Source organism: Triticum urartu, chromosome 3A (genome assembly GCF_056163025.1).
Source record: "Triticum urartu cultivar PI428250 chromosome 3A, HENAU_Tu73, whole genome shotgun sequence".
NCBI lineage: Eukaryota > Viridiplantae > Streptophyta > Magnoliopsida > Poales > Poaceae > Triticum > Triticum urartu.
Window position 1 is genome coordinate 146,273,288 of NC_141875.1, and position 13,481 is coordinate 146,286,768.

General features: G+C 51.3%; 1 protein-coding gene across 1 annotated transcript; it reads left to right on the forward strand.

Moving 5' to 3' along the window:
• Nucleotides 1-1,341: 1,341 nt before the first annotated feature.
• On the forward strand, nucleotides 1,342-1,827 carry LOC147978981 (uncharacterized). The gene has a single exon (XM_087514972.1). It carries the CDS (start codon nucleotides 1,342-1,344, stop codon nucleotides 1,825-1,827), a length of 486 nt encoding a protein of 161 aa, XP_087371098.1.
• The last annotated feature ends 11,654 nt before the right edge of the window (nucleotides 1,828-13,481 follow it).

Below are 13,481 nucleotides of genomic sequence, written 5' to 3' on the forward strand. Positions count from 1 at the left end.
CCACCAGAGACCAAGAGGGTGTCCATCGAGGAGGATGGCACGGGAGGGGCTTTCACCATAAGCTCCACCCTGGACAGCAAATAGGAAAGCGCGCTCTTGACCTTCCTGCGGGCAAATGTCGACGTGTTTGCATGGCAAGCATCCGACATCCCCGGCGTTCCCAGGGAGGTGATTGAGCACCATCTTGCTGTCTGTCCCCATGCGTGACCCGTCAAGTAGAAGGCCAGGAAGCAAGCTTTTGTACGGCAGGAGTTCATTACGGAGGAGATCAGGAAGTTGGAAGCGGCAGGCTTGGTGAGAGGAGTACTCCATCCGACGTGGTTGGCCAATCCGGTAGTAGTGCGCAAGGCGAATGGGAAGTGGAGGCTATGTATTGACTACACAGATATCAATAAGGCTTGTCCCAAGGACCCTTTCCCGTTGCCATGCATTGACCAGATTGTTGACTCCACGGCCGGGTGTTATCTGCTATCATTCGTTGACGCCTACTCAGGGTACCACCAAATCTTCATGGCGAGAGAGGACGAAGAGAACACAGCGTTCATCACCCCATGTGGCACATATTGCTTCTTATGGATGCCTTTCGGGTTGAGGAGTGCTGGCTCGATGTTTGCAAGTGCGGTCCAGATTGGTTTTGAGCCCCAGCTACATAGAAATATGGAAGCTTATATGGATGACATAGTGGTCAAAACCAAAGACATGGCGACACTTGTACAAGATCTGGAAGAGACGTTTGCGAATCTACGCAAGATCAACCTCAAGTTGACCCCTGAGAAGCATGTCTTCGACGTTCCGTCCTGCAAACTTCTCGGGTTCTTTGTGTGACAGCATGGTATCGAGGCAAATCCAGACATGATCAAGGCCATTGAGCAGATTAGGGCACCCAAGCGGATCAAGGACGTGCGTCGGCTCACTGGGTGTGTTGCCGCCATGAGCAGATTCATCTCCAGGTCTGCTGAGCATGCGCTTCTCTTTTTCAAAATCTTGAAAAAGGCGGGCCCAATGGAATGGACCCCAGAGGCCGAAGCAGCGCTGCAGGATTTGAAGAAATACCTCTCCTCTACACTGATACTAGTTGTGCCCAAACCCCAAGAACCGTTGCTGTTGTACCTGGCGGCAACGAACCAAGTGGTCAGTGCCGCACTAGTGGCGCTGAGGGAGGTTGACGAAGAGGCAAGGCCCCCGGCAGGGTCCAACACTGGCGGGGCAGGGCCTACGCAACCAGACGAAGCGCTGCCAAAGAAGAAAATGATGCAGCACCCGGTTTACTTTGTCAGTTCCCTCTTGCAGGGGGCTAGGTCAAGGTACTCCGGTGTGCAGAAATTGCTCTTTGGCCTCCTTATGGCCTCGAAGAAGCTGCATCATTACTTCCAGGCACACGAGATCACCGTTGTCACCCGCCTCCCGTTGCAATGGATATTGCATAACCCAGATGCAACCGGGAGGATTGTGGAGTGGGCTGTGGAGCTGTCGAGCTTTGGTTTGAAGTTTGAAAGTACTTCGACAATCCAGAGAAGAGTCTTGGCAGAGTTCATTGCCAAGTGGACCTCGATGCCAGACGAAGAGATCGAGGAGACCGCCCTCCCCGGCAAGGCGGCAAGGCGCAATTGGATTATGTACTTTGACGGGGCTTTCTCGCTGCATGGCGCCAGTGCTGGTGTGCTTCTTGTTGCACCCACTAGAGAGCATCTCAAGTATGTAATCCAAATGCACAATCCCAGGGAGATGTACACAAACAACACTGCTGAATACGAGGGGTTGCTTGCCGGTCTCAGGATCGTGGCAGACCTCAGGATCAAGAAGCTCATCGTCAGGGGTGATTCGTAGCTTGTTGTCAGGCAAGTCAACAAAGATTATCAAAGCCCGTTGATGGAGGCCTGCATGGATGAGGTGAGGAAGCTGGAGGAGCGCTTTGATGGTATATAGGCGGAGCATGTTCCCCGAGTGGAGAACGACATCGCCCACTACCTGTCGAAGCGCACTGCCTTCAAACTACTTGTGGAACTAGGTACTTTTGTGCTTTGGCTGACTCAACCATCCGTTGAACCATCAACAGACCAGAACAAGCAAAGGAAATCAGGCCCCGACAATTACTTTCCTGCCGAGCTCCCAGGAGCCGTCGGCAAGGATGTTGCCATGGGCACCGAACCAGTCGTCGGGCAACCGACTCCGGCGGGGCGTCAAGTCCTGGCTGTAGAGACAACTGCTCCCATGGCCGAGGAAGTGCCTTTAGTCCTTGCCATCGAGCCTCAAGCTCTGGCATGGGCACAACATACCGTTTGATTCCTCCAAACAGGGGAACTACCATAGGAGTAGGAAGAAGCGGAGAAAGTAGCCCGTCGGTCTGCTATGTATTAGTTCATCAATGATGTACTGTACAGAAAAAGACCAAATGGTGTGAAATTGAAGTGCATTCCCCGGGAGGAAGGACTGGAGTTGTTGGCAGAGATACACGGAGGCATATGTGGCTCCCACATAGGGTCAAGGGCCCTTGCCGGAAAAGCATTCCTGCAAGGTTTCTTCTGGCCCACCGCCCTCCAGGATGCAACGGCACTAGTAACCAAGGGTGAAGCGTGTCAGTTCCATTCGAAGAAGCTTCATCAACCAGCTCAAGTGCTCCAAACAATCCCTCTCTCCTGAACATTCTCGGTCTGGGGGCTCGACATACTGGGCCCCTTTCCCCGTGCTGTCAGGGGCTTTGAGTACTTGTACATTGCAATCGACAAGTTCACAAAGTGGCCGGAGGTGGAGACAATGAGAAAGGTGACAGTACAATCGGCCGTCAAATTCTTCAAGGGGCTAGTATACCATTCTGGTGTGCCAAACAGGATCATCACCGACAACGGCAGACAGTTCACGAGCCACGCCTTCATGCAGTACATCCAGGACCTCGGCAGCAAGGTCTGTTTTGCTTCTGTTGTACATCCATGAAGCAACGGCCAGGCTGAGAGGGCAAATGCTGAAGTGTTGCAAGGCCTCCGGACAAGGACTTTTGACAGGCTACGCAGGTGCGGACGACGCTGTATTGATGAATTGCCGGCGGTTCTTCGATCTATCATAACGACGCCAAATCGAGCCACCGGTCAGACACGCTTCTCCCTCGTTTACGGGGCAGAAGCAGTTCTCCCCATGGAACTCACACAGGGGTCACCTCGAGTGCTCGCTTATGATGAGCTTGAGCAAGAGCAGTTGCGGCAAGATGATGCGACGCTCCTTGAGGAAGATCGTCTTCGGGCGGCTGTATGAGCAGCGCGCTACCAGCAAGCCTTGTGCCGCTACCATAGCCGCAAGGTTCATGCCCGAAGCTTTGAGGAAGGCGACCTTGTTCTTCGGCACGTTCAGTCGGCCAAGAATTCCAACAAGTTGACGCCGAAGTGGGAGGGCCCTTATTGGGTAATATGAGTTGCCAGGCCTGGTGGAGCCCGCTTGGAGACCGAAGATGGTGTTCCAGTGAGCAATTCCTGGAACATCGAACATCTTTGCAAGCTCTACCTATAAGGCGCGGTTGCCGGGCCCCCCGGCAAACCACCTTTTGTACAAGCCTTGCCGGCAAGGTATGTAACCCTTTGTACAAAGACAGGCGCATACCATGAACATAAATAAATGAAGCGCCGGCGCCCTAAGTTATAGCATGCATGCTAGGTTGAGTCTCTCCCTCGGTTAGGTTTGATAGTGCTTAGCGGTGGCTAACCCCTAGCATAGAGGTCGAGTGTGCATCACTCTGTTCCTTTTGATCTTCTTTGGTTCACAGGGTACATGGACGTTTCTGCTGAGTCAGTGGGAGGAAAAGGAACGGGTCGGCAAGGTTGCCGGGGGATGCAGACACAAGGATCTAACCGCGACAGCCCAAGGTTGCCGGGGGCTGCAACGTCAGATAAGTTTTTCTCCCCCACTCCGTGTGCCCATGTGAACCCTGAACGTATAAGGCTTCGCTCGCTCTCGTACCATCTTGCCCCCTCTGTCCCGTGTCTGAAAACTCTACTTGGGATCGGAACTTGGTTGTAGTGCAGTGGGAAGAGGGCAAGCAAAAGGCCAAATCCTACTCGGCCCCTACCTTCGCCAAGAGCGTGAGCGTAGTCAGGCCGTAGAACAGGAGGACGGCAATGCCTGTTGCCGGGAGACCATGTTTATCTTAAGATAACGAGGACGTGTTCCTCGGTGTGGCCCTCGCCCACGCACAAACAAAACCCGACAAACACCCTTCCTTTCATTCATACGTTGCAAACAAGTACAATTCATACGGAACGAGTGAACAAGCAAGGGGATTACAAAATTTGAAATCTAACGAGTGCCCGCAGGCTTACAAGCTAGAAAATATAAGTGCCCCGTGATCCCCGTTCTTGCCCCTTTCCTCCCAGGTGCGGCAGGTGAAGGCAAAAAGGAAGGGACGGGGAACACACCGATGGAGAGCTTGACGAGGAAGGCCCTAGGCAGAGCGCATGGCGGAGGGAAGGGCGACACGGTCAGTCAGAGACGAGGTCGATGTGCCCTCGCTCGATGCTCTCGTCATCGCTGTCGCTGTCCTCTTCATCACTCCCGCTTGAAGAGGAGTCTTCATCATCAGAGGAGCTCTCCACGCAGCACTTCAGGCGAGTCTCAGAGTCTCCAAAGAACTTGACGGAGAGCAAGCCATTCTCCATTAATTTGAAATACTAAATGAGCCCCGGGCTCAGGCTATCGATGCAAGCGAAGGTCTTCCATCCGCGGCGAAGATACATGACCCGGGGGCGGGAAAGTCGATGTCGACTCACGTGCCACTGTTCCCGCAGCCCCTCATGTGCAACCTCAGGGTCTGGGGCGGATCGAGCTCCATCTCCCGAGCGAATGGCACAGCAAGACGAAGGCAACAATGGGGTGGCCGATGCAGCCTGATGAAGAACTCGCGAGGCTGGTCCCCGACGTGGCCCTCCATTGGAGGAGGCATCGCTGGCGGAGGCAAGGGCAGTGCGCCGCCCCGTCCCCCTCTTCCCCGAGCGCCGCGCCGGCCTCCACTACAAAAAAAAGACACATCCGTGACATTTTGGGCCGAATGAAATTTTTTCTGTCATACTTATGACACTTCTATGACAATAATTGTGACAAAACACAGTATCATCATAGATGTGGTGGGGTCCTACTTCTATGACAAAAAATAGGATTTTTGTCCTGGGCGGGCCTGAGACGCAGCTGCATGACATTCTTTGGGCCATCCATGACGGAAAAAAAACCGTGGTAGAAGCGAGGGCGAGGAAAATATCGGGGTGTTCCCGATTACGGTGGGTGGTCGGGGCCGAGCGATGTGCGTTTCTCTCGTACACGCACGCGCGTGGGTGCGAGGCATTGGGCTCTAACTGAACCCGAGCGAGGTGTTGGGCTCTAACTGAACCCGAGCAATTACACTGTAGGCTACGCGTTACTGAAGCCGAGCGATCAATCCATGGCTGTTAACTAAACCCGATCGAGCGATTCCTTCGCTACTGTTGCTAACTGAAGCCAATCGATGCTGCCTTTGGATGAATAGCGAGTGTTGCTGGGGGGCTTTGGATGAACAGGACCCCGTGGAGGGCAGGATGAACAGGACCACCCTGTGGAGGGCTGGATGAACAGTAGAAGGTGGAGGGCTGGATGACTAGTAGCCTGTGGAGGGGTGGTTGAACAGGAGCCCGTGGAGAGGGCTGTTTGAACAGTAGCCGGTGGAGTAGCGCGTGGTGGAGGCTGGATGAACAGGAGCCCGTGGATGAACAGTCGCGGGTGGAGGCTGGAGGAGGTCGACGGTGGATGAACAGTAGCCCGTGGAGGCTGGAGGGGGTCGACGGTGGAGATGAACAGTATCTCGTGGAGTCCCGTTTTGCGGTATGCCACACCCCTCCTGATGAACAGGACCCCCGTTTCGACCGTAGCGCTCCAACACAAGTCTGTTTCCTCCATTTTGCGGTACGCCACACCCCTCCGGATCAACAGGACCCCCGTTTCGACCGTAGGAGTTCCGTTTCCTCCGTTTTGCGGTACGCCAGACCCCTCCCGATGAACAGGATCCCGTTTCGACCGTGACCGGTCGAACACAAGGCTGTTTCATCCGTTCAGCGGTACGCCAGGCCTTGTTTCCATCGGTTGTTCCGTCCAAGCCCTCCCGATGAACACGACGACGCATTCCGTTCCGACCCAGCCTGTTGGCTCCCCATGAACATGACGACGCTGTTTCTCCGTTCCGACCCAGCCATGTACACGAGCCTGGGCCGTACGTACGCATGAGTAGGCGTTCGAGACCCCGCCCGTATGTACGTACGTGGTCGTATTTACTTTTTGCACCCTCGCCGTTGTATGTACGTGTACATGCTATGTGCGCGCCTCTGCTACGACATGTGTGCGCCTCTACATCAACCAGTATGTACGTACATGTTTGCGACCAGAATGACAACGCTACGTACGCTTCGACCAGGTGGGTCCCGACTGTCAGGCACTTCCTTGCGTGCGAAGATGTAGCCGATGGGTCCCAGCAGTCAGGGGGCGAATCGTTTTTTTTTTGCCTGGACGCACTTCCTTGCATGCGAAGATGTAGCAGGTGGGTCCCAGTAGTCAGGGGGAAACGTTTTTTTCACGAAATACGGTGGCCCGTCCGGTGGGTCCCCGCTGTCAGGTGGAGGAATAATTATTTTGCACGTAATAAGGAGGCACTTCCTTGCTGCGGCTGTGGACCCAGCTGTCAGCCTCTCCACGTACAGTCCAGGTCCGATGGAAGCCGTTCCTTGACCACATTGACCACGCCGCGCCGAGAGCACCAGGACGGTGGACGACGGCGAGGCCTAGGAAGGGGACAACACAGAGCCAGGGAAGACGCGGCAGTGGATGCCCACGCGTAGAGGAGTACGAGGGTTCACTGGTTGGCTGCGGTGTGAGGTTGTCATCGCCGCAGAATAACAGGGGGTGTGGGTGAGTAGAGGGATGGCCTGGCCAGCGGTGGAATAGCAGGGGGCGGTGAGGCCTCCGCGGCAGCACAGCCAGCCACGGGAGGCAGGAGCATGCGGCACGACCGGCGCTGCTTTGGGCGGCTGGACCAGGAAGACCAGAGGTTGAAGAAGCACTACGATCGTTGGATGGACATCGTACGGTCACTAGAGCTAGAATCATTCATATTAACTAAGTTGACAAAGCACTCCATACCCGTCAAGTTAGTAGGCCCACAAGTCAGCCTCCCACCAAGGTGGGTCCCAACCAGCAGGGGAGTACTCATTTTTTTGTGCGTAATAAGCAGGCACTTCCGGTGGGTCTGAGTTGACAGCGTGGGGAACTTTTTTTCCCGAAATACGGTGGCCCTCCGGTGGGTCCGAGCAGTGAGGGGGCAAACGTTTTTTCACCAAATACGGTGGCCCGTGCGGTGGGTCCCTACTGTTAGGTGGAGGAATAGTTATTTTCCGCGTAATAAGGAGGCACTTCCTTGCAGTTGCCGTGGACCGAGCTCTCAGCCTCTCCACGACAGTACTCTTCCGATGGAAGTCGTTCCTTGACCATGTTGACCACGCCGTGCCGAGAGCACCAGCGCAGTGGATGAAGGCGAGGCCTAGGAAGGGGACGACGCGGAGCTGGGGAAGACGAGGTCGTGGATGCCCACGCGGAGAGGAGTACAAGAGTTCACTAGTTCGGCTGCGGTGTGAGGCTGCCACCGCCGCAGAATAACAGGGGGTGTGGGTGAGTAGAGGGATGCCCTGGCCAGCGGTGTGAGTAGTAGAGGGTGATGAGGCCTGCACGAAAGGGGGGAGCAGGCGGTCCCGCCGGCGCTGGATTTGGCGGCTCGAGCAAGAAGATCAGAGATTGAAGAAACACGACGACCGTTGGATTGACATCCAATGGTTATGTCTGCTAGAATCGTTTGTTGACGTATATAATAACTAAAAAAATCTTGCATACGCTCAACTTAATAGGCCCATAAGTCAGACCATTCCCTCTTTTTTTAATAATTTATATATAGCTCATTGCGACTTCTTATGCAATTTATTGCAGTCCGTTTTTGTTGGCCAGGGCCAATTTCGCATATTTCTGTGGGTTCCAAACTATTTTTCATACCGAAATGTCAAGCCAGATTTAAAGTACTTTGAAGATATATTTAAATTAGGTTAATGCCCAGTGAAATAGGAATCTGAAAATGTGAAAAAATTCAGAAATTATAAAGTAATTGCCAATTTGTCATCTGTTTTTATATTTACAACCAATTTCATATTACTTTCAAGATTTGCACGCGTCTTGAAAGAGTTGCAGCCCATCAGGGCGTAGAAAAATAAATAGGCCTGGATTGGATATCCTTTAGAAAAAATAAACTAGGCTCATTTTCACAAAGAAAAAATAGCTGGGCTGGTCACATGGTGAACATAAAATATAAGCCTGGGCTAGACGGGCCATAGCCTAGTTCAAACCCTGCTCCGTCTCAACAATAACAAAAAAAATTACTGCTCGAGCAGCTACGTCCCAGGTGTCAGCCGATCTTGTGTTGTTCTCTTGTCTATTGACTATGTACGCTCACAATGTCGTGGGTCCCAGATGTCAGGAAAACACTAGGAGGAAGCATTTCATTTTTCCTTATGCTGACGTGGTGGGCCCGTACTATCATCCTCTCCACATACTTCTGTCGATTCCTGTTGTTTTGTTGACCATGTTGACAACGCGAGAGGGCGGCGCCGCGGCGAGCGCACCAAAGTGCGCGGAGGACAACGGTGAGGCCTCGGACCTCGGTGTTAACGATTTAGGAGACGGTGGGGCGGCGATGCGTGCGCTGAGGCGCAACCAGCCGTGGGAGGCGGAAGCAGGCAGCCCCGCCGGCGCTGGTTTGGTTTTGGCGGCTGGAGGAAGACAGGACTGAAGAAACACGACAGACTATAAAAGCGGCGGGCGTACTTAATAACCTTAACTGAAACTAGCAGGGGCACTTAACAACCATAGCTGAAAGCAGTATGAGTACTTATACAGGTTCAACCATACAAAGCACGCCTCGAACAATGCTACTTTGCCTACAGTTAACCAAGGGTGAGGCCGCCAAGCCCCAGGACAAGGCCCAGGCGCCACCCCGCGCATCCACAACCTTCTGAAAGCGGCTTCATCTCGCAATGTGGTCAATAAACAGGATATTCGCTTTAGAGCCATGGAAAAGCAGGAACATAATCTTCTGTCCTATTCTCCTAGATGGACGGGCCTTCATTATTTGAGACCACCCATGAATAAGTATCTTTTCACCTCCAAGGGGAAGGGAGTAGGTCGACATAAACATCATGTTGTGACCAAGCGCAAGTCTAACCCGACCATGGTCAGGCATCTGTATAGGAACAATAGAACTGGGCAGTTTCTACTTCAAGAAGATCGCAGCTGTAAAACTGTGTATAAGCAATAGTTTATGAACAACATATATAACAGAAAACAGCTCGTACCATAAGTTTCTCAACACAGTTGGACCTGTTCAACGAGTGCAGCAGTGGCACACATATCCCACGTGACCTTCCACCATTGAAACGCCCCACAAGGACCTCAAGACGATCAATAAAGTGTAGGAACTTGTGGATGTCGTCCTAGTCTACTTCAGTGCCATCAGTAATAGCCGAGTTGTTATAGAATAACAAACGAGCAGCCTGCTTAAATCTAAAAAAACCTACACGTGCCACCAGTTATAATAAAACATTAGTTAGAAGTAGCATCTTCGTGAGAGATTCATTGCTACTTCTAAAGTTAAATTGTGATAAGTTACACAGAATAGGTGGATTAAGAAGTAATCGAGGCAACAAGCAAGAACGAGATACAAAGCTAACATGGATGAACAATTGGAATGACGTCGGGGTGGAAGATCACAGTGAAGATGAGACCAGGCTCTGCTACTTCCATCAACATTTGTGCGCCAACTTTCAGTCTGTAACACTTGAGAAAGTTTGTCCAAGTTCGGCCATAAAAAAAGCAGCAATCTTCTTGGTTCATGAACCCAACTCGGAACTTATATCCACGGCTTGTCTTCACTGTGACCATTAAACTAGTGTATTCAGTTATGCCAAGGCCGAGCATCTTGAGTACATGTGTTCTAGCAGAGCAAATAATGCACTGCAGGAAAAATAATATTAGAACACAATGTATTCCCTACCCAAATCTAGAAATAACTTCCTCCTTCACGTCATTGTTGACCATCATACTGGTAGTACCTTTTATCCAAATATAGCAATCCAAATTTCCAAATTAGTCGACAGCATGTTCAAAAAAAACCCACCTTCCCGGATAGAAAAGAGGATTCTAGGAACATACTGTGCGCGTTTTAAAATCCTGTGTTAGGATGAGAAGGAACAAGTGTGGCGTATCGCCGAGGGCGCAGAAACCTGTAGGGTCCTTGCACTTTGGGCACTGCAAATGAAACACACTAGATTGAGTAGGAATAAAAATGCATCAACGGCGGCGGCTGCCATCCTAGGATTACCCGCGACCAAGGGACTTGGATTTATCGGGGATGGATGAAGAATTCGTACTTGGTTCTCCATGAGAAAACCCTATGCAATCACCGAGAGGGGGTTTTCTCTGAACAAGCAGATGAGCGAGAAGGGGATTCAGGCCCAGTGAAATATTGCCGCTTCGTCCATCCAGCTTACTGCTAAAGATAGAAAGGGGAGTTGTGATTTGACGACTCATTGGACATAACTGCGGCGCTACGACCGTGGTGTGTCTACCGTGCAGTTGTGCACTATAATTTGTGCATATGGCACGTGGACCCCATTGCCGGATGCCCCACATATCAGCAAAAGGAAGTAGAAAGACAGGAGTAAATAGTTACACAAAAATATATTTTTGACAGAGAGATACTCCCTCTGTAAAGAAATATACAAATCTTTTATATCACAACTTTATACATAAGACAAATCAAGGGGAATATATATAACATATATAATTATAAAAAATAGTTGTTTTTAACACAATATAGACGAGTTGGTGATGATGGTGTGCCTGCCATCCTGCAATATAGGACGTCCAGTTTATATCTGACGGATAGGAAGGAAACTATGGCAATTTTGCAAAAAGGTACCCACACACTGACGGTGTCCCGGACTAGGGGGTACTCACCATGTCGTCTCCCGATCAGTTAGATTGGGCCGAGGACTCCCATGGTCGTATACTTATGGGCCAGTTCGAACAGCTGCCGCATACAAGGAAGATTCCACAAGACTTGGTGGTCAAGACAAGGACTCCTCCCCCACCGGCGTATTCGGCTAGGGCTCTTGTTATCCTAGGCCTCTAGTGCATTATATAAACCAGGGCCAGGCTAGTCGATAGATATACAAACAATCATAATCATAGGCTAGCTTCTAGGGCTTAGCCTCTACGATCTCGTGGTAGATGAACTCTTGTAATACTCATATCATCAAGATCAATCAAACAGGAAGCGGGTATTACCTCCATCGAGAGGGCCCGAATCTGGGTAAACATCATGTCCCCTGTCTCCTGTTACCATCGACCGTAGACGCACAGTTCGGGACCCCCTACTCGAGATCCGCCGGTTTTGACACCGACATTGGTGCTTTCATTGAGAGTTCCGCCGTGTGATCACCAAAAGGATCGATGGCTCGTCTACAGATTAACTGCGACGTCGACATCTTCGTCACCGGCTCGACTAGTCACCTTGGCTTGACCGAGGACTGTGCCCTGCCTCCGATCGTCATGTTCGGACGAGGGCCTTCATCAACACCAACTCCGATATCTATGAAGATCATGGAGGAATCGTCCATGGAGCTCGGGGGCTCAACGTCAACATTGCCCTCGAGCGACCATGCTGTTTTTTTGGATAGCAAACTCATATTTGCCGCCACTGCCTCCTCGAGTATCGCTTTGACGATTGCTTCGGCGGGATTGTGCAGAATTGAGTCTACAACAACCATGCAAAATTTCATCGAGTTCCGATGAAGGAATCTCTCGCAATCTATGATATACCAGAGCCGTTTCGAATCTGGAAGGGAATCTGGACGAGTTTGCAGCGTGGCGTCCAGCATCTAGGTCGGACGTCCTTTGGAATAGACAACCATTGATCGGCTGCGGAATTCTTATATTTACCACCCCTCAAAATTTCAGCTCGATCCGACCGTTCAAACTCCGGGAAATCTCCGATGAGTGCAACGATTTTTGGATCCGTTTTCCGCGCGAATATGAATCCGGCCCGAGTTCATGTTTCTTCATGAACGGGATATCGGACATCCCCTTTGAAGGAATTTTTTTCTAGGGTATTGCGCGTTATTTTTAAACACGTACCCATAAAATTTTAAGCCTCCTCCAAGGTAATCTTCACCATCACGCTGGTGTCAAACTAGTCCGGCAGTATTGCTCCATGGCTGCCGACCTACGCTAGACACGTCGCCGCTTTACTGAGCCGAGCTCAACTCCTTCGATCATCATCTCGGCAAGACGAACAAGAGTTCGACATCGTGAAGGATAAATCATCATCAACGTCGCTGCCCCATGGATTACACGAAGCGGGCACACCGGCATCGCCACGCGGTAGTTTCATCAAGCTAGCGTCGATCGTGTCACAAGTTGTCGGTGTCAAAACCGGCGGATCTCGGGTAGGGGGTCCCGAACTGTGCGTCTAGGCAGATGGTAACAGGAGACAAGGGAAACAATGTTTTACCCAGGTTCGGGCCCTCTTGATGGAGGTAAAACCCTACGTCCTGCTCGATTAATATTGATGATATGGGTAGTACAAGAGTAGATCTACCACGAGATCAAGGAGGCTAAACCCTAGAAGCTAGCCTATGGTATGATTGTTGTATGATGAAGTTGTCCTACGGACTAAAATCCCCCGGTTTATATAGACACCGGAGAGGGTTAGGGTTACACAAAGTCGGTTACAACGGTAGGAGATCTTGAATATCCGCATCGCCAAGGAAAGTCCCATCTAGACTCGGGACGAAGTCTTCAATCTTGTATCTTCATAGTCCTGGAGTCCGGCTGAAGGTATAGTCCGGCTACCCGAACACCCCCTAATCTAGGACTCCCTCAGTAGCCCCTGAACCAGGCTTCAATGACGACGAGTCCGGCGCGCAGATTGTCTTCGGCATTGCAAGGCGGGTTCCTCCTCCAAACTCATCATAAAAGTTTGTAAACACCGAGAGTAGTGTCCGGCTCTGCAAAATAAGTTCCCACGTATTGCCACAGAGAGAATAATATTAACACAAATCTTAATCCGCTGACGTACTCCGCAGCATGACATCACACTACGGCCAAGCCTTTATTCGAATCGTTTTCACTTTTCCACCTCAGCGTGTTTTGCGAGGCAGTTTCCTTGGCACGTCTTGTCAAAGCAGAGATCGTGTCCCCTTTATTTACGGGATTCTCGTCAATACGGGCGTGGGTAACCCAACCGCGCCACTTATCACGACGCTTGGGAGGCAAGCTTGTTTTACTAGGCTGGTGGGGACGCATAGTCGCGTACGCCCATATAAGGGGATAAGGATCCACCTTTTTACCCACGCCTTCTTCCTCCTTTGCCTATCCATCTT